Source organism: Betta splendens, chromosome 1 (assembly GCF_900634795.4).
Source record: "Betta splendens chromosome 1, fBetSpl5.4, whole genome shotgun sequence".
Classification (NCBI taxonomy): Eukaryota; Metazoa; Chordata; class Actinopteri; order Anabantiformes; family Osphronemidae; genus Betta; species Betta splendens.
In genome coordinates, this window is record NC_040881.3 from 3,569,780 (window position 1) to 3,588,668 (window position 18,889).

Genomic DNA, 18,889 nt, shown 5'->3' on the forward strand with positions numbered 1-18,889 from the left:
AAAGAGGACGCCCCCTAACGGCGGAGCCGCGCTACTACACGCTACAGTGGCCTTACGTTCCATAAGAGAAAGACGCGTTCATGTTTCAGGGACCGAGTTGACAAAGTACACGAAGTTAATCTACTCAGATCATCAAATACAAAGTAGTAGAAGTAGAAATAAGACAAGGTAAAAATACCTTGTGTGTTATATTACCTAGAGTACAAAAAGCATAAAGAAGTGCTGTTGGTTTGTTGCTGGTTTGAGCCCATTATACATCTTACATGTTGATGAATATCTACAACTGTTAGTTGTACAAAATGATGGTAAAGACACTAGGAGAAGGTTTTATAATGAAGAGTGTAATGTTTATTGAAGGTCTCAGAAATACAATACAACTTCATCCATGTTCCCCACTGGTCTACCTCTGCATATTCAGACATTATGGGCATTAGACATGCTCCCTGCATATGCTCCACTGTACTGACAGTGAGTCTAAGTATTGCAGCAGACAGATCTATAATTTATTCACAGTTTGGCTTAATAGTGCATCAGTTGAGAATGACCCCTCAGTCATACGTCAAAACCAGTCATCATTTATTAGGCATTCGCGAAACAATGGTGTACTGACGTGTAAATGATGTGCTGCAATTCAGGCATGTCAAAATATGATGAATTATTCCAAGGCTGTGCAATACAGTGTGGCTGACATACGCCATAGAAGTTAGCAAAAACAAATACAGTAACTAATGACTGTAAATGTACTTTAAATATTCATGCAGCAGGCACTTTGGCAAAGAAAACATCCACCTGGAATATTTGGTTAAAACAATTAACCACAAGAATAAAAGTACATGCCCCATGTCGATGTCATTGTCACATGACATTTTTATCTACACTTTCTATACAAGTTTTCATGACCTTTGAAACAAACTGTGATAAATGAATCAGGACACTATTCTACATAACCACATCAATATGAGGTCTTTATATGTGCCAAAAGATCTGCACCAGTCATTACTGTCTGCCTTGGACAATGAGCAATTATTGTGTATGTTCATAATTACCCTGAATAATATAGATATCATTTGCAGGTTTAGGAAGAAACCTGACCGTGATTTTCTTTAAACACAAACCTCAGCGAGTCTATAAGATTAAAACTTCTCTGCTTCTAAGTGGACGTGATGGCGACACAATGATGTCATCTGAATCATCAGAATCAGCTTCAGCAGCTGCTGCTTCAGTCGCGGCTGAAGAATGAACCTCTGTTTGATCTAAAGAACACATACAAGAACAATTGTGCTTAATGTACAGGCATAATTGTAATGCAACTCTAGTTTACACGTAGACCCCAACACACCTAGATCCATAAAAACAAAAAAGCTATTGTATGCACATTTCTACATTAATATTCATTAGATCTATAGATTTTTAAACATTTCACAACATACTCAGCAAAATATTTTGTTCAGCGACAGAAAAATCGAATGGTGTAATGGACACATACAAAATAGAGGACATCTCTGATTGTTGTACTGTACATTGTCCAGGTCTAACCTGTTGTGGGTGTCATCCTGGAGGCATGAGTGCTTGAGATGGGCCATGGATCTTCATCACCCTGCCCTTTTCATTATGGAGCAATGCAGCACCTTAAAAACAAAATACCATGCAGCCAGCCATTATATCTGCATATATGGGTGAATGGTACGTCTAATGAGACTATGAACACATGGGCCTTGCTTAGTGCATGTAATGCTGAAGCCTTATTCACTACACGCCACAGAAAAATATATATCCTATATTAAAATGCAGAGACAACTAAAATGCAACAAAACTATGGTTGGGGTAATTATAACCATAGGAAATGAGAACCTTTTTGAGCAACATAAGCTAAAATGGTGCAGTCTTAGATGTCTGCAGCATCAAATGCAGGGTCAGCCTGTAAACTTGTAGGCAAAATCGCTGACATCGCTATTCCGCTCTATGCACCCATCTGCTGTCAACCTATAGCACTAGAAAGTGTTAGAGATGCAGCAGGAAAGCAAAGGGGAGAGCAGAGAAGTCGACCAAGGTCAATTAGGTCAGGCAAAATTCTGCAATATGGCTAGAGCTGAGAGAGTCTGATAGTGGGCCGTCAGAACCTTGGCTGGTGAAGCAGAAACGGGCAATGTGGAGCTGCATCAGTGTTCTAACGCAAGCCGTCATTCCTCAATATTGTGTCAGAGCACACACGATTAACTGTCTTGAGAACGAGAGTGGGGCGATGCCATAGTGCTGAATATTTAACAAATCACAGGATTGAGCCAAGTGATCTGAGTGAGTGGCAGATCATGCGTTTCCCATTACGCTCTTCTTTCTCTCGTCTACATCGTAAAGGTGTAAAAACAACACTAATACACGTGACACTAAGGGGAAACTTGCACATACACAGAGCAGCAAAGTGACAAGACATACATTACTGAATGCATTAGGTGCAAACCACACACGCACACTTGTTTTAACACACAGGATGAGTGAATCTCACCTGTTTGGCTCGGCTTGTATTTTGAGCGAGCGCTTCTTGGTGCTTCTATGGGGGAAGGCACAGAGGACTCTGGGCTATTACACACACACACACACACACGCACACACACGCACACGCACACACGCATTATTTGCTGTACACTTGAATACATTTGATCTATAGACTTTTTGTTGTCTATGAACAACTCACCTCGCTATTGCAAAACTACAACGAGCCATGTGTCCTCTAAAGGCAGACTGTATCATGGTCAAGGCAATCACATCCACCTCTCCCTCTGCAGGCGCAGAAGTGTTGCAGGAGTTTGTTTCTCCTGCAGCCTGATAAGAGGACATAAAAAACGTGAACAAACACAAAGGCAGGACAGAAAGGTCATTGGTGTTTATTTAACTAAGCTGTGTCTGATTTAAGGCAGCAGAAGTTTATATATAATCCTTTAAATGCTAGACCTTCATTGCTGACGTGACCAGCTTCACAAAACACTAAACAGCAAAAATAATACAGCTTTTGGTTGTAGCTGCATAGGACTTGACTGATGTCTACCAGGAGTCCTGGTCTATTGCAGCTACAGACAGACTGTTCAGAAGTGTCTGGGTGTGAGTGAGACCTTATTGTGTGCGTCTTTCAGCAGGTCCTTCAGCTGTGACTCTCTCAGGAGATGTGCTCTTATTGCAGACTGCAGCATCACAATGTCCTTAAGATCAAATGTGCAGAGATAAAGATGTAAAGACAAACGGGACAGAGCGTCTGAACATGTTTCTATTCTCACATCAATGCCTTCTTCTACCCAACTGTGCATAATCACCTACCCGGTTTCTGTGCGCCCTCCACTTTGTCTGGATGATGCTTGCTGCTTTCTCTCTTTTTTTCTTGTCATCTTGAATTCTTTCATTCCTCTTTTTCTCTTCAACTCTACCTAAATATCTATCTCGATTCCCTTCCTTCAGTCTATGCCTGCTTTGCTTCTCTTCTCGATCCTTCTGACCTGATCTGACCTGAGTGTCCTTAAGCCGGTCTGCTGTTGTGGCACAGAGAGGGGAAAGCTCAGCATGTTCAGGCTTGATTTTATCCTGCTCCACAGTCTGAATCCTCAACCACAACTGCTCCAACTCGTGCCTGACAAACAAAAACACACACATTTATATATGTATATATATATTTATTTTGTATATATATTATATACGCAGTCTACACTAAAAATATGATCCACTGTGGCCAAGCACCACATTAACTAGATCAGACATTTAAGCATTTAAAGAAGTAGAGAAATTCAATTATCCCATTTTTAAAGTAAAACATACTTATGCTGCTGTCTTTCTTTGTTCCATTCCTTTGTTTGTTTAGTCTTCCATTGCGCTGTCGCTTTCTCCAGTTCCTCTCTTTCTGACCTCAGTTGTTTTAATTCATCACTTAAACACAAGAAAATTAGTCTAACAAACCAGTTTAATAGCTGTTAACAGTTACTGTTACAATGTAGATCATCACTGTTGAAAAAAATGTGAAAAATTGAAATTTACAGGGGCTTTAGATTGAAATATACAATACACAATAAATATTATTTTTAGAGCATGTAATGTTACATGTCACTCACTCTTTTCTTGACAGGGTCTCTTGAAGCTCCACCTTCTCCTTCTCTACTTGACTAAGGCATGCTCTTAAATCTGAAAGCTCCTCCCTATCTTCTGTCATCACTCCCACGGAGGCCACTGCCTCTGTTGCCATGGTAAGCCGTGGAACCTGAATGGGCGTGGCTTGGCTTTGGACTTCTTGATCCAATCGGCTGCTGTTCTTTGCTGCCAGGGCGTGTCTTCTGCTGTCCTCCAGCCTCTGATTGGTGGAGAGCAGATTCAGTCTTTGATGGAGCTGCGATGTCTAAACCAACTGGGTGACACAGATGACTTAAGTGTTTGACAGCTAGAAACCGTTTTCTCTCACCTTCTCCACATCCAGCAGTTTTCTTAGCAGTCTCTGTTTACTCCAGTCTCTGTAACCTAGGGGATGTAATCACACAGACATATTTTCTCACCACTATTTACAAAACAATGCCACAATGGGCATTTTTTGTTCATTGAAGGGTTGGGAAATAATTAAAACTGCAACTATACTGCCACTAGTGATTTTTCACAGACAAAAACATTTTGTCAGTCAGAATAAGTATTCTATTCAAATGCTTATATCTTAAGCTGCAGAAAGTCTCTTAACTGGAGAAAAGTTTCAGTGACATATTTAAACTAATTGATAAAATGAAATTGTTTGGTATGTCACTGTGTGTTGGAGTGTTTTATATGACCTTTTAATCCTCCAGCAGGACTCTCGCTGCTGAGTTCTTCTCTTAGCACTACGTTTTCTTTTTGAAGCTGCTTCAGGTTCTCAGACAGACGATCAACTGTGGAGCTTAAAGCTTTCTGCTGCCTCTGGGAGCATTTACTTTCTGCTCGACTACTGCAGACACAAGAGAAAAAGAGAGGATGAACTTAATGAGTAAGACGACAATTAACGCAGAAATTATACTTTATTTTTCTACCATTGGTTATATGTCTGTGTTATGTGTATGGTTATGTGTCACTAAACAAAAAGAACACTTTATTCCTCTATTCTAGATACTGACAAAAGGTGAGGGAGGTGAAGGTCCAGAATTCCATGAATATAATAATTATTGTTATTTATTCTTGTTTACAAATGTTATAACATAAATACCTTTTCTCTGTAGCTTCTAGAAGAATCCTCAGTCTCTGGATCTAAAAGAAAAGCCACAGAAAAACGCACACCTCAATGACCAAAGTAAATGTGATAACAGATTTTCACAGCAACAAAAACACAAAGCAGTCAAAGAATAGCTCTTTCAACACCAGCTTCTTTCTCCCATTTCTTGCGGTTGCAGTGGTTGTTTTAGTTGTTCTGCTTTAGAACATATCCAAGCACCAACATACATCAAAAGATATAAAAAAAACATTTGAGTTACCTCCTCAAAGTAGGCTTCTACCGTAATCTTCAGCTCTTCCAGATTGGTAGTCCTCAGATCACTTTGCAGTTTACTAAAAATAACAGAGAGTAACCTGAACATTATGCTGCTTTCCAAATAGACAGATGTAAAGATACACCGACATTTTACCTCAGGGCATTTTCTTTCTCTCTACACTGCTGCTCCAACTTCAGGATTCTCTGTTTCAGACCACTGACAACCTTGACACAGAGGGAAACAGTCATTACTGAGTGGGCATCTAAAGATGCTCTTGTTTTCTTGAACAACTACTCACCACACTGCCCTCTTTTTTCTTATCCACCAAACCGCGAGTATATTCAGGTCCCTGTAAAAAAGTAACAAAACACCGTTTACAATGGCTATATTTGAGTTCATCGTATACAGCATAGTACTTTAATAACAGTACTTTAGTGGGATCCAGCAGTTCTTCTATCTGTTTTTCTCTTTTAGCGTTTTCTTCCTCTAGGCGGCGTAGCTTGGCTTTCATTTTTTGGTTGTCAGACTTCTGTGCCTGAAGAGACTGCAGAGAGCAGATGTAATGATCAGATGTCAAAGCACTAAAAAAAACTACATGCAAAACCTAACGTGTCTAATCTGATTAACCTAGAGTATCATCAAAAACCCAAATCCTCTTTTGAGAAATTGAGAAATTACAACCACAGTCAGTTCAAAGAGCAGCATTAAATGAGCTGCTCAAGGTCATTTCACAGAATCACCCAGGTGCTTGATGCTACACTTGATACATCTCCAGTCTCTTTAATGCTGAACACACCATCATGACGCAGAGTGTTGATCAGCTGTTTTTTTCAGAATATGCAACTCAAGGTAACTCTAAAACAAGCTTTTTACCTTCTTGAGGCGAATAATTTCATCATACATGTCCTCCTTGTCCCTGCAGTCGCGTGTGCTGAAGGCGAAGCCTGCAACACACGGACAAAGATGCCCAGTCACATGTGCACATCAAACACATTTCACCTAAACTGATATCACTCCAGATCCTGCTACCGTCTCCCATTCTCAGCTCAAACGCTGATCTTCAACGTGTTTATGTAACAAATTTCGACATACTTTCTCACCATTGGATGAAGAGTTTAGATGTTTGTGTTTCCTCACAGAGAAGGCCTTTGTGAGAAGCTCTGGCGTCATGTCAAACTCTGATCTCAGCGTCTGGGACAGATCTGGAAAAGACGAAGACAAGTTCTGAGTTTCTTTCAGGCAATCAATATAATAATGTGCTGATATCCCACAGTTTTATAGTGCACTCTAGCTAACCTTCTTTTTATTCAACTGTGAGTGTCCACCATCCGTATATTGTGGTGTTGCTGGCTTGTATTCTTGATGGCATAAAAAAGTACTAAAGAGTACTTAAAGAACTAGAACTAGCCTGGGGTATTCTCCAACGTAAATCAATGCCGCATCTGACTCAGGCATATAACACCTGTTGAAAACACTTTGTCCTGTGTACATTGTGCAAAGCTACAGTTTTTCTGAACAATGGATCAGCTCACTAATGCCCTTATCTATCTCTACAGAGGTACCAGAGTCTCTCTCCCTCGTCTGAGCTATACAGACATCCTGAGAAGAGACGGTGTTGTGGAGCTGTGTTTATATGTTGCCTACCGTGATTGTTCAGGGTTGCAAAGCGAGCTAAGCTACCGTCCCCAGGCGTGTCACCTCTGGTGTCACCTAAAGAGGCCCTTGGAAGTCTCCAGGCAGCCACCGCCGCTCTTCTAGAGTTCACATTCAGGCTGGACAGATATGGAGACTCTAAACAGACAAAAATGGAAACCAACGTTAAATCTGTGAAGTGTGTTTTACCACAGCGTTTAGAAATATCCCTCACTTAGCAGCTAATCAGGTCTCACTTGGAGAGGAAGGGGGTTTTCCAGATGATGGTTTCCTCCTCGTTCTTTCCTAGAGAGCATAAACAATGCATTCATTTACCAGTCGCTTGTGTTTTTAATGACGCATGTAGAAGCCAACATGCAAAGTCAGTCAGATTAAAGATAAAGCATTTGGACAGATTCACCTTTAACAGGTGACTTACCTTTTCAAAAATATCAGCAGAGAAGTTGAAGCCATCCTCAGCCTAAGTGGGCGGGGTTGAGGTGAAGGGTTTGATTGAAAGAGAGACATAAACAAAAGAGGGAATTAACCCCAAAATAACTGAAATTATAAACCTAAACACAACGGGACAAAATCCAATGTGGGTGAGTTCAACACTGACCAGATCCTCACAGTCCTCGTCTGTCTGAACATCACTCGCCTCCAGAGACAATTTAGCAGTTTCACTGAACATGGCTGTAAAACAAGCGTCGGCGTTACGTGAAGTTGGACAACTTGACTCCGTCCGTGTGTGATCCTCTCATGTCTTTCGAGGCTAACAGCTCAGCTTGCTAGTAGTGAGAACATGGGGCAAGCAAAAAGACGCTAGCCGCGTAACAACTCGAACTATTCGTCCCCCAAAGCTACAAATACCCCACGTAAGAAGCCGACGGTGCGGTGGCAGGCGAGCTTCACCATGGCTTCGTAAAACCTGCTAAAATAATGTTTGTTTTCCGAGCAGAGGCTGCCGTTTCCACACCAGTGTCGTCTAGCAACCAGGTAGCCGTTAACGAGCCGCGTTAAGCCCAACAGAGAAAGGCAGAGGGTACCGGAAGCCGCGTGCTTTACCTTCAAAATAAACTGCAACACAATATTAATTATATCCAATTCGTGCCAAAAAGTAAAAAAGGTACAAGAGATACAATGTATCTCTTTCTGCCATACAGTTTTAATAATTGTGTTTTTAAACTAAAAAGATACCTACATAAATAAATAATCGTGTCTGCCTGTTTTTTTTTGTTCAGCAAAATACTTATTTTGAAAACCTATCCAGTGGAGCATGGAATTGTGCTTAGCTTGACACAGCTTCTGAGGTATGTGTAAATCGACATCCACGAAAAACACATACATCACATATAAAATAATTCATATATTTATATAAATAAATATATAAGTACCCAGATTTTCAGCAGCACTGGTCAACTTCTGTCTTTTCAGTTTTTAGTTGACTTGGTTCTCGTAAATCTCCTCCTTATTAATGCAAGTGTGAGTTGAAGTGGCCAAACATATTGTCCTAAGCTTGGTATTATCAAACTAAGAGTAGCTTATTAAACCAGACCGCTGATTCCCATAAATAACCCATAATAGTGCATTGCTGCATAGAAACCTTTTCTCCTCATTTTCCTCTTTCCTGGAGACTCTGAGGAGAATTTGGCCTCTTGTAACTGTATCATGTTCTCATACACAGTGTTTATGCAAGTGTTGGACCCCCCACGGTTGCACACTCAGGCACGCCAGCATACTTTTGTTCAGGCAAACCAAATTAGAACTGTCAGCGCTCAGTTGGGAATAGTAATGTTTTATATGCAGTTATTGCATTAGCTGTATTTTAAAACAGAGATTGTTTGCATCCAGGTCATCTGAACAAACCTCATCACCTGTGTATTTATATAACAAAGAACACATTTTATAACATGGCAGCTTTTCATACACATGTTCCTGTTTCCTGAGCACAGAAGCTGTGTATGCAAATAAAAACACCACATTCTACATTTCAACACGTCCTAGTCTTTACTGCAAAATTAACAACAAATATGTGAGGAATCTTCTGTGAGTGAGTTTCGACTTTTTGTGACCTGCATTTGTCAAATTAAATCCGACAACATTCAGTTATCGCTTCAAACCTGACAAAATGTGTTTAGTCAAACAGATGCTGAAAGATAACAATACGGATGGATGTGGAGATGAGGTTTCTGAACACAGATATTTAGCACTTTACTGTTTGTAAATGCATTCACACTCAAATTTACCAATCAAAACAGCAGGGAAAACTTTTATATCAAATTTTAATCACAGCGACTATGCTGATAAAAGCAATGATACACATGACAATGCCATGTGTTACTGTTTTTCTACAACCACATACACACTTGCAGGTAAAAAACAATTTAATAAATTGTAATGGATGTTCAGGATCCTGTGATTGATCCGCTGTCATAATCTATAGAAATACCATGAAGTCATTCGTGGAGTCATTGCTACTGCTTTACTGGCAGGTTTCTCAATCTTGTGCGTCTCGTGTTCACGACATACGTCTGTTGTAGTTCTCTGAATGTCCAGATGGGGGCGATGTGGTTAAGAGACACTCCTGAACCCCAGACATGGTCTCAGCCCAGTTCTCCTCCTGCTCATGACTGCATTCTCCAAGCAGAGGCCAAATCCCACTCTCTCCCCAGCCCCCAATCCCCAGTTAGTGTCTTCTAGGAGGCGCTTTAAGGTTTAAGACATGCAATGTATAGTGTACTTATACGGAGGTACAGCATAGAGATTGTAATAACTGTCTGATAACTGCAGCCAGAAGCACATACAAACCAAGGTTCCTGGTGACTTTGCAGGTGAGAATTTACATGTGCAAAACTCTCGGTGAAAACATAAAACGCAAACTCATGCAAATTATGGGCCTCTGAATTTGTGGAAAACCAAACAAGCTGCAGTTATGTGTCACGCTCGCTCAAAGTACTTTCAGTGTGTAGATGTGAGTTAGATTAGTAGAACGAACGCTGGTTTGTATGGAAAGCGATGTGTGTGGAAGCTGTTACGCCCGAGGAACAAATAACGTTGTAAAAGCAGATGAAACCCTGATCAGATATTTCAGATCAGTGAAAAACAATGGTTTTAGTGGATAAACTGGCTCTTCGCGGGGCTTCCTCTTACAGTGTGAATAACACTAGATCAGATGTGAAGAGATAAGCACACATTCGTTAGGTCTCACTCCAGTGTAAATAAAGATGGATGTCAGGCGGGAACCGACAGAGAAGAATGGAAAAGACTGGCACAGCTGAGCGGCAGCAGATGGAAAAGGGCGGAAACGCACGAGGAGGCAAAGTTCAGGAAACAACTGGAGCTGAGAGCAGAAAACCCGCGCGGCCGGGTTCTGACACCTGATATCTCTGTGTGTGCCCCAACATAACATGTTTGTGTTCCATGCAGCCCTGTGTGTGGAAGCAAACCATTGTGAGTGGCTCTCGTGAACCAAACTGTCCTGTGTCTGTTTTTGATTCCTATCAGACCTTTCCCCAGTTTTCTCCAGGCTCAGCACAAACACACTCACACACGCAACCCCGGAGACAAACAGTGGTTTGTACGTTGGTGAATGGCTCTGACCATGTGGAAGCGAGGGCGAGTTCAATTAGAGGGAGGGAACGAGGGGGGGGTATGGATTTAGAAGAAGTGTTCACTCTGATGGCGTCCGCTCTGTGCTGCTGTGTGTTGTAGTGGCGCAGCAGGGGGTGTGGTGGCTGGAGAAAACTGGAGTCATTTCCCTTTAGCGCTCCTGCTTGTATCTGGGGCGTGTACTGTATTAGAATAAAGTCAGTCCAACTCCTGCAGCTCCGGAGGCAGACGCTCATCGCCGGCCTCTCTCTCTCTCTGCCTCTCTCTCTCTCTCTCCCTCTCTCCCCCTCCCTCTCTCAGACTCCCCCACAGTCGCTCTCTTTCTCGCCCTGTCCGCGTTCCGACGAGCACCATCTCCTCTCCTTCCTCCTTTCCACCCGCGATAGTCATGTCTGCGAACGGCGCCGACGGGGACCTGCTGCGCATCCCCCTGGGGCTCATCAACAGCAACGGGAAGTATCTGACGGCGGAGGCGTTCGGCTTCAAGATCAACGCGTCCGCCAGCAGCCTGAAGAAGAAGCAGACCTGGACCCTGGAGCAGAGCGGGGACGACGGCAGCGTGGTCTTCTTCTGCTCCCACCTGGGCCGCTACCTCGCCACGGACAAAGACGGCAACGTCACCGCGGACAGCGAGACGCGCGGCCGCGACTGTCGCTTTGTGATCGCCGTGCACGAGGACGGCCAGTGGTCGCTGCAGTCCGAGCCCCACGGCCGCTTCCTCGGCGGCACCGAGGACCGCATCACCTGCTTCGCGCAGAGCGCCTCGCCGGCGGAGCGGTGGCGCGTGCACCTGGCCGTGCACCCGCAGGTCAACCTCTACAGCTTTGCGCGCAAACGCTTCGCGCACCTGAGCGCGCAGGAGGTGTCCATTGACCGGGATGTCCCGTGGGGCGTCGACTCCCTCGTGACGCTGGTGTACCGCGACCAGCGCTATCACCTGGAGACGTCCGACAACCGCTTCCTTCGCAACGACGGAGGCCTGTCCACCAAAACGGACAAGGACACCGGCTACATGCTGGAGTTCCTCTCGGGAAAAGTGGCCTTCCGCGACTGCAACGGCCGCTACCTGGCGCCCGTGGGCCCGTCCGGCACCATGAAGTCCGGGAAGAGCGGCCGCGTGGGGAAGGACGAGCTGTTCGGCCTGGAGCGCAGCCACGCGCAGGTGGTGCTGACTGCGGGCAACGAGAGGAACGTGTCCACGAGGCAAGGTGAGGCCCTGCAGCGGCGGCGGCGGCTGGAGGGAGTCACATCCTCCACGCGCACGGAGTCACCGCATAACTGCTGCGTGATTTCATGCGTGTGAGCGACGCAGAGCAGAACCAGCGGCTCCCCTCACTTCATTTCGCCCTCACCATGTGTCTTTCATTACGGGCCCCTCCTCCTCCCTCCGCCGGGCCAACATCTGCTTAGCTCGACATTTTTCAGCAGTAATTCTACCCGTGCGCTGTGGCGGCTGGCTCAGGGTCAGCTCCAGTCTACAGTTATCCGTCATTCTTTATCTCAGAATGTAAAAGGGGATCGACGGGAAACAGGGAGGGGACGACATGGAGGAGACGCAGAGAAAGGAAAAGGCAGAGGGAGGCGTGAGCCAGACGTGATGCACGTGAACCCTTTGTCTTGTGGCCTCGCTCCTCTGTGTTGATATGGGGTTGGTGATAGTCACATGGTCAGTTTGCAGTAATGGATGCAGCCTGTGTGTGTGTGTGTGTGTGTGTGTGTGTGTGTGTGTGTGTGTGTGTGTGTGTGTGTGTGTGTGTGTGTGTGTGTGTGTGCAGGCATTCAGGCAGGAGCTGCAAAGTTAATCTGTGTTTGAATGGGTCAGTGTGTGGCACTGACTTGTGACCTGGTCCTTATTATTATTAAATTACGTCCCTCTGTCAGATTTTGTTTAAATCGGTATTAAAGCAGCACATGTTACTTTTCTTTTTTACATGACTGCTTCTGTTATGAAAGTGTTGACCTGTGACATACTTTGGCAGCAGCAGACATCTGTCTGGAGGTTTAAGCTGCTGTGTGAATGGGCAGCTGCTGGCAGATAATGTGCCACTGGGGGGTTCCCTGCTGTGCCGTCCTCTGGTCCCAAGGCCCCGTTCAAAGGGAGTCCTTACTTAATGAGAGCATGCAGCAGCATCATGTTGTTGTATTGTAGCCCAGGTCACAGAATCACACGACTAAGGTCTGTGGCTGCCGATTGACTTCCAGGCATGGACCTGTCCGCTAACCAGGACGAAGAGGGCGACCAGGAGGTGTTCCAGCTGGAGATGAGCCGCGAAGACCGCAAGTGTGCCTTCAGGACGGCCGCCGGCAAGTACTGGACCCTGACGGCCAGCGGGGGCCTCCAGTGCACCGCCTCCACCAAGTAGCCACTCACACGCGTGTTCACCTGCACGAATGAGCCGTGACGGCCCCAGCAGGGCGCTCAGCCGGGTCTCTCCTGTGTTTCAGGGCCGCCAACAGCTTCTTCGAGCTGGAGTGGAGCGACGGCCGCGTGTGCGTGCGCGCCGCCAACGGCAAATACGTGGTGGCCAAGAAGAACGGGCAGCTGGCGGCGACGGTGGACGCCGCAGGTCAGTGCCCGCGCTCGCGTTCAGGTGGAGCGGCGGCGGAATCAGGGTTCTCGTAACCGTCTCACTGTTCCAGGGGAGGCCGAGCAGTTCCTGATGAAGCTGATCAACCGTCCGCTCATCGTGCTGCGCGGGGAGCACGGCTTCATCGGCGCGCGCAAAGCTGGAGCGGCCACGCTGGACTCCAACCGGGCCTCCTACGACGTCTTCCAGCTGGAGTTCCACAGCGGAGCTTACGCGCTCAAAGGTGGATAAACGCCCAACGTGCACATGCAAGCGTCTGAGAAGCTGAATCAGGTTCACATTATCGTGGGCACACATCCTGTGGGTTTGACTGATGCCAGCTTTTAAAATAGCTCTCAGCTCTGTAATATTTAAATGCACTAAGGTAAAGAGAAAATCAATATTCAGGGCCTCTAATGGGAAAAATATCATTTCATCACTTAGACTTGACCCATAAATGAATGCTATGTACTTTAGTATCTACTGCTGATGAATTGTCTCGGAACCGCGGGTTCTGTGCCCGGCCCGGCCTCATTAGTGTGCTGTGTGTGCAGACTCCCAGGGGAAGTACTGGTGCGTGGGGGACGGCGCGGCGGTGGCGTGCAGCAGCTCCACACCTGCCCAGTTCCTGCTGGAGTTCTGCGACGTCAACAAGGTGGCCATTCGCGCGCTGGGGGGCAAGTACCTGAAGGGGGACCACGCCGGAGGGCTGAAGGCCAGCGCCGACTCGCTGGACAGCGCCACCCTCTGGGAATACTGAGACGGCACGGACGCCGCTCGCCTCGCACAACGCTTCAAACTATTGATAAGATAGCGGTTCGATGTTTTGTTCTTAGCATTAGCCTGTGCGCCTGTGTGTGTAGTTGTGAACTGGTTTGGATGGATGTGTGGTGGGAACTGAAGCTGATCAACTGGAAGTTGTGGCACCAAAGCACCAAAAGCGTGTTTTTTCCTTGTTTTTTAATCCCTCTCTGTTCTTACTGGGCCTTTTACCGCATTTACATCGACTTCCTGTTCAATGAACAGCGTGGCTGCACATTCCCCGTTCCACTTCCAGTCTAATTTGCACAAACGGTTACTGTTTTTCGTGGGTCGTGCCTGTTCGTGGTGACTACTGGTGTAATGAGCACATAGAATGCGATAACTCATAACGTACCTAATCTCCTCCTGTTGAATGTCCCGCTCTCTTTGCTCCGCTTCAAGCTATCAAGACAGCACACGTCAGATAAAGGGATGTACCTGATTTTAATGTTTCCGCTGTAAATAGTGCTTTTATGTGGCTGAGTCCTTCAAAAAGGCAGTGACCATGGTAACTTTGAATGAAAATAAGGATGGGGACGGCCTGGCAGGTCGTTTTTGCCTGCGTGTTCTCATCTTTCCTTCCTCCTCCTCTTCCTCCTCCTCCTCCTCTTCCTCCTTCTGGCAGACAACGTGAATAAGGATGTGAGGGTAAAGGTTTCACGTTCAGCCACTCAGCTGCTTTAACTTTGAGTTAAAGGCTAGAAGTGTAGGGGTAACAGAAGATGCACAACATGTACATTTATGCAGTGAAACAACACATGATACTGCGTGTGACATGAAATCTGCACAACGTGTCACCTGCAGGAAGATGAAAGCACACGCGTTGTAAAGAATCGTCTGCCTTAGTTTGACTGCTGCTGCCGCTGTGTTAACACAATGCTATAGTCAGCCGTGTGTCTGTGCCTTCCATAGAGCGTTGCAGTCTTTCTTTCTCATGTTCACATATTTGACCTGAGCCTGAACTGATTCAAATATCAATAAAGTTTCACTTTTCACTGGACCGTCCCTTTATCCTTCTTTCTACATTTAGAAGCTTGTCAGTGTATTCTTTTCTTTCTGCAGATGCTTCTGATTTTACATTTTATGTGTCCAGGGTTTGATAAATTAATATATTTCACTTGTTTACCTGTATTTCATTTATTTTTAACCAGACATTGATTATTTCAGACTATAACAGATAATGTTGCACAGACTTTCACAGACCCAATTGCCTGTGCTGACTGACTTCAACTGTAGTGCTCCTGTAATGCTCAGTCATACATTCAATCAATCAATATATCAGTGGGAATGCATTAATATTAATATTTCCTTTCTTTTTTTGTGTGTAAATGGTTTTGCCTCCAAACTTGAACAAATAATTTGTGGGTGTAGGTTTATTTCAAGGTGCTAACCATCTTGTGATAAGAAAATCCATTGTCATGTTTTTTTTGCAAATGCTGTTGTGTGTGGGAGCAGGAGGAAGGAGGCTGAATCACGCCCTCTGAGATTTCTCTGAGCCAGAACTGTTCAGGAGACGGGGGGAGGGAGGTGACCTGCTCCACTTTCTGTGTCCCTCTGCAGAGGAAACTCGACTCTCCTCTGTGTCATTCTAATGCTAAACTTTACGTTTGGGTCCAGACACAGACAGGAACAGACAGACTACCCCCCCCCTTCTTCCCTGCAGGATCCCTGTATGTTACCATGGCAACAAGCAGTGACAGAGACTAGGCTTGAGGAGGATGAATGTGGACAGATATAAGAGACATGCAGATCAAAAACCATAATACGCCTTGCAATATTTTTGGCACTAAAGACACAGTAAGCACAGACATGCAAAAGCCCATGAAGCAAGCGACGCGGCCATTCTACCATCATCAGTATCATCAGTGAGCATCTGTGGGAGAGAACACATAGCAACAAAATGCTAAAGGAGCTAACGTGACATTTGAGTGGAAGAAGAGGCAGGGAATGAAGGAGTTGGAAGGTGTAAACACTCTGTGGTGAAACTGCTGATGATTATTGTAGTTAGTGACTGAAAACACATGAATTTACACATTTTGTGATTTCAGAGATGAGCCGTGGCTGTAAACCTGTTGGACCTATAACACAACATTGTAATATTTAATCATCTAAAGCAGAGGCTTTCAGTTTACATTTCATTTCATACTTCATTCCATATAACACTGATTCTCATTTTTGAACAGAAAGCGGTGATGAAATGTGCAGTGTAAATACATTTGCTTTGCCTCACTGCTGTGCGATGTTCTGATGTGCATTGCTGCCATCTAGCGTGCATGAGAAGGTACAACAGTGGAGAGGAAAAACTGCCTCTTTATAGAGGGATAACCCTCCAGTAGAAACAGGCTCAGTGGGCGACCATCTGCAACAGAACACAGGCAGAATGGTTGGACCAGCAACCGATCACTGGAGACACACGGCTCTGAGTCTGACAATAGCTGTATATGAGGACAGAGCGGCACAGCTATGGGAGACAAGGTTAGTCACATAGAACCGAGTACCTAACCAGTAAATGGAGGCGACCCCCAGCAGCCAAAGTCTAGAGCAGCTTCACTAACCGGAACCATCTCTAACTATGCGCTCTATCAGAAGGACGAATTCAAGTCTGGTCTTAAAGACAAACGTGTCGAGTCAGTGCAGAGTATCCAAAGTAGGAGAAATGTGATCTCTCTTTCTGAGTCCAGTCAGACTCTGGCTGCAGCATTTGAAGTATCGGGCCCAACTATGAGCAGGGAGGTACAGTTAACCTCTGAGGGTCGACATGCCGTTCATCATATTATAGAGCGCAGCTGACCGTGCTGCTGCAGGGGCTCAGCTGGGTTTATCAGCACGCTGGTTCCTTCCCCTTTCATTTGTTCCTCCCGTGTCTGGGCCCTTGGTTTAAACAGGGAACGCTGACCTTCTTCAAGGGTACAGATAAGAGAACAAACAAATTCACCCACCAAAATCTGTGCACACGCTGACAAATTATCGCGGCCCTTGTTTACCCACAGGTCGTCTACGCTCGGTCAGACAGTGGAGCCATCGCCGGAGACACCTTTGTTCTGTATCGCATGACAATTGTGAGACATATCAGGAGGAACAAGATTGAGAAATCTGCCTCTGGTTTCCATCTGTTGTCTGTGGTATCAATATGTTTAACTAAGAGCTTCTCCAGAAATGAACACAGGTGTGGTCCAGACAATCATTAGGCTGAAACTAAGCAGAACGTCTTTCTAAGCTAAAAGTTCATCCAGCAGATCCCAGTGTTTTTAAATACACCACACGTGTAAACTGTGTTTCCAGTAAATGCCAAATCTCTGCTAATGGATTAAAACAAAACGCTCAGTGACTCATACCTGATGCAAATGTGGCCGCACGTGTCTGTATGTTGGTCATGTGTGCAGCAGTTATCATGGCTTTATGACTGCCACACTCCAGGCTGGTTCCTAGGAACACAATAACAGAGGCACGTGGGGATAATGGACCAAGAACTAAATCAATAAGGGAAATGAGCCAAAAGAATGCAGAACAAGGGTGACCTGTCCTCATCACTGATGATTTCTGTCGTCCTACTGTACATTATGTATATCTTTACTGAATCCATTACATTCTTGATTTGGCGTTTCCAGAGCTGAGAACCTTTGTTAAATTGACTGGAGTCGCTTTGCTGTGTGTATAAATTGTTCATTTTGCTGCTTATGCTCCCAACAGAGTATATGACCCTTATCTACGGAAAGAAACACGCAGCTGTCACAGTGGATCTTTCCAGTGAAACGTCGCTTTACTGTTAATTCCGAACCTTTTCCACCTCCTGTGACCGAGAGAGACGGAGAGAGGGACGTCATTGGCGGAGAGCAGCAGCGGTCCGCTTATAAATAACACGCCCACAGACGCGGGTCCCGAAGAATCCACGGAGCGACCAGGACCCGTTTACGAGCATGGCTCTACCGGAACGTCCCAAGGCAGTTCGGCTGGTGTTCCTCGGTGCCGCCGGGGTCGGGAAGAGCGCGCTCATCCACCGCTTCCTCCGCAACCGCTTCGAGCACAAATACAAGCCCACGGTGGAGGAGCTCCACGTGCTGGAGTGCGACGGCGCCGGCGCGGCCAAGGTGAGGCTGGAGATCCTGGACACGAGCGGCAGCTACTCCTTCCCCGCCATGCGGCAGCTCTGCATCCGCCACAGCGACGCCTTCGCGCTGGTCTACGCCGTGGACGACCCGGCCTCCTTCGAGGAGGTGCGGCGGCTGCGCGACGAGATCCTGGAGGTGAGGGACGGCAAGCGCGCGCCCATCACGGTGGTCGCCAGCAAAGCGGACCTGACGGAGGGCGAAGGTCGCGCGCTGCCGGCGGCCGAGGCCATGGCCACGGCGGAGGACGAGTGGGGCGCCAGCTTCGTGGAGGCGTCCGCGCGCACCGGCGCTAACGCCGTGGGAGTGTTTCGCGCGCTGCTGCAGCACGTGGACCTGCCGCCGCTGCGGAGCCCCGTGGTGGTGAGGCGCAGAAACACGGTACCAAGACTCGGAGCCAAGAAGAGGACGCCGCTGAAGAAGAGCAACAGCTGCGTCCTGTCCTAGGACGACGCAGCTGGACTGCATGTTCAGAAGAGACTCAAAGCCAGTAATTTTTATATATAGTATTGATCGATTTATGCTCAATGTGTATTTAATGTGCATTTTATGCCAATAAAATATATATTTTTATTCTGTCTGTATTACTTCACCAGGCCTAAATAACCTCAATATTACCTGAGCGCTGCACAATCAGCTAAGATGTGTGCGCGTGAGTACACGTGTCTGTATGCAACTTTGTTGGACTTTTGTACACAGTGGGTTCTATTAATTT

General features: G+C 45.9%; 3 protein-coding genes across 8 annotated transcripts; 2 read left to right on the forward strand and 1 right to left on the reverse strand.

Annotated features, from left to right (window-relative positions):
• Positions 1 to 325: 325 nt before the first annotated feature.
• Positions 326 to 8,121, reverse strand: iqce (IQ motif containing E). 6 transcript variants are annotated; one of them, XM_029139723.3, is made up of 21 exons: positions 7,711 to 8,121; positions 7,531 to 7,572; positions 7,349 to 7,397; positions 7,170 to 7,250; positions 6,560 to 6,661; positions 6,333 to 6,403; positions 5,890 to 6,003; positions 5,758 to 5,808; positions 5,613 to 5,683; positions 5,463 to 5,535; positions 5,198 to 5,238; positions 4,791 to 4,942; positions 4,436 to 4,491; positions 4,092 to 4,327; positions 3,802 to 3,909; positions 3,310 to 3,616; positions 3,108 to 3,194; positions 2,693 to 2,820; positions 2,504 to 2,577; positions 1,537 to 1,628; positions 326 to 1,253 (listed from the first exon to the last, which is right to left on the reverse strand). In XM_029139723.3, exons 1-20 carry the CDS (start codon positions 7,780 to 7,782, stop codon positions 1,549 to 1,551), a joined length of 1,995 nt encoding a protein of 664 aa, XP_028995556.1. In that variant the 5' UTR covers positions 7,783 to 8,121; the 3' UTR covers positions 326 to 1,253; positions 1,537 to 1,548. The 6 variants fall into 6 exon arrangements, with proteins under 6 accessions (XP_028995556.1, XP_028995464.1, XP_028995373.1 ...); XM_029139631.3 differs by having other exon boundaries at positions 7,158 to 7,250; XM_029139540.3 differs by having other exon boundaries at positions 7,104 to 7,250.
• Positions 8,122 to 10,929: 2,808 nt separating this feature from the next.
• On the forward strand, positions 10,930 to 15,068 carry LOC114858649 (fascin-like). Its single transcript, XM_029156146.3, has 5 exons — positions 10,930 to 11,908; positions 12,903 to 13,059; positions 13,146 to 13,267; positions 13,341 to 13,511; positions 13,822 to 15,068. Exons 1-5 carry the CDS (start codon positions 11,089 to 11,091, stop codon positions 14,025 to 14,027), a joined length of 1,476 nt encoding a protein of 491 aa, XP_029011979.1. The 5' UTR covers positions 10,930 to 11,088; the 3' UTR covers positions 14,028 to 15,068.
• A 2,659-nt stretch (positions 15,069 to 17,727) lies between these two features.
• On the forward strand, positions 17,728 to 18,747 carry LOC114858658 (ras-related protein Rap-2b-like). Its single transcript, XM_029156157.3, has one exon. It carries the CDS (start codon positions 17,986 to 17,988, stop codon positions 18,619 to 18,621), a length of 636 nt encoding a protein of 211 aa, XP_029011990.1. The 5' UTR covers positions 17,728 to 17,985; the 3' UTR covers positions 18,622 to 18,747.
• The last annotated feature ends 142 nt before the right edge of the window (positions 18,748 to 18,889 follow it).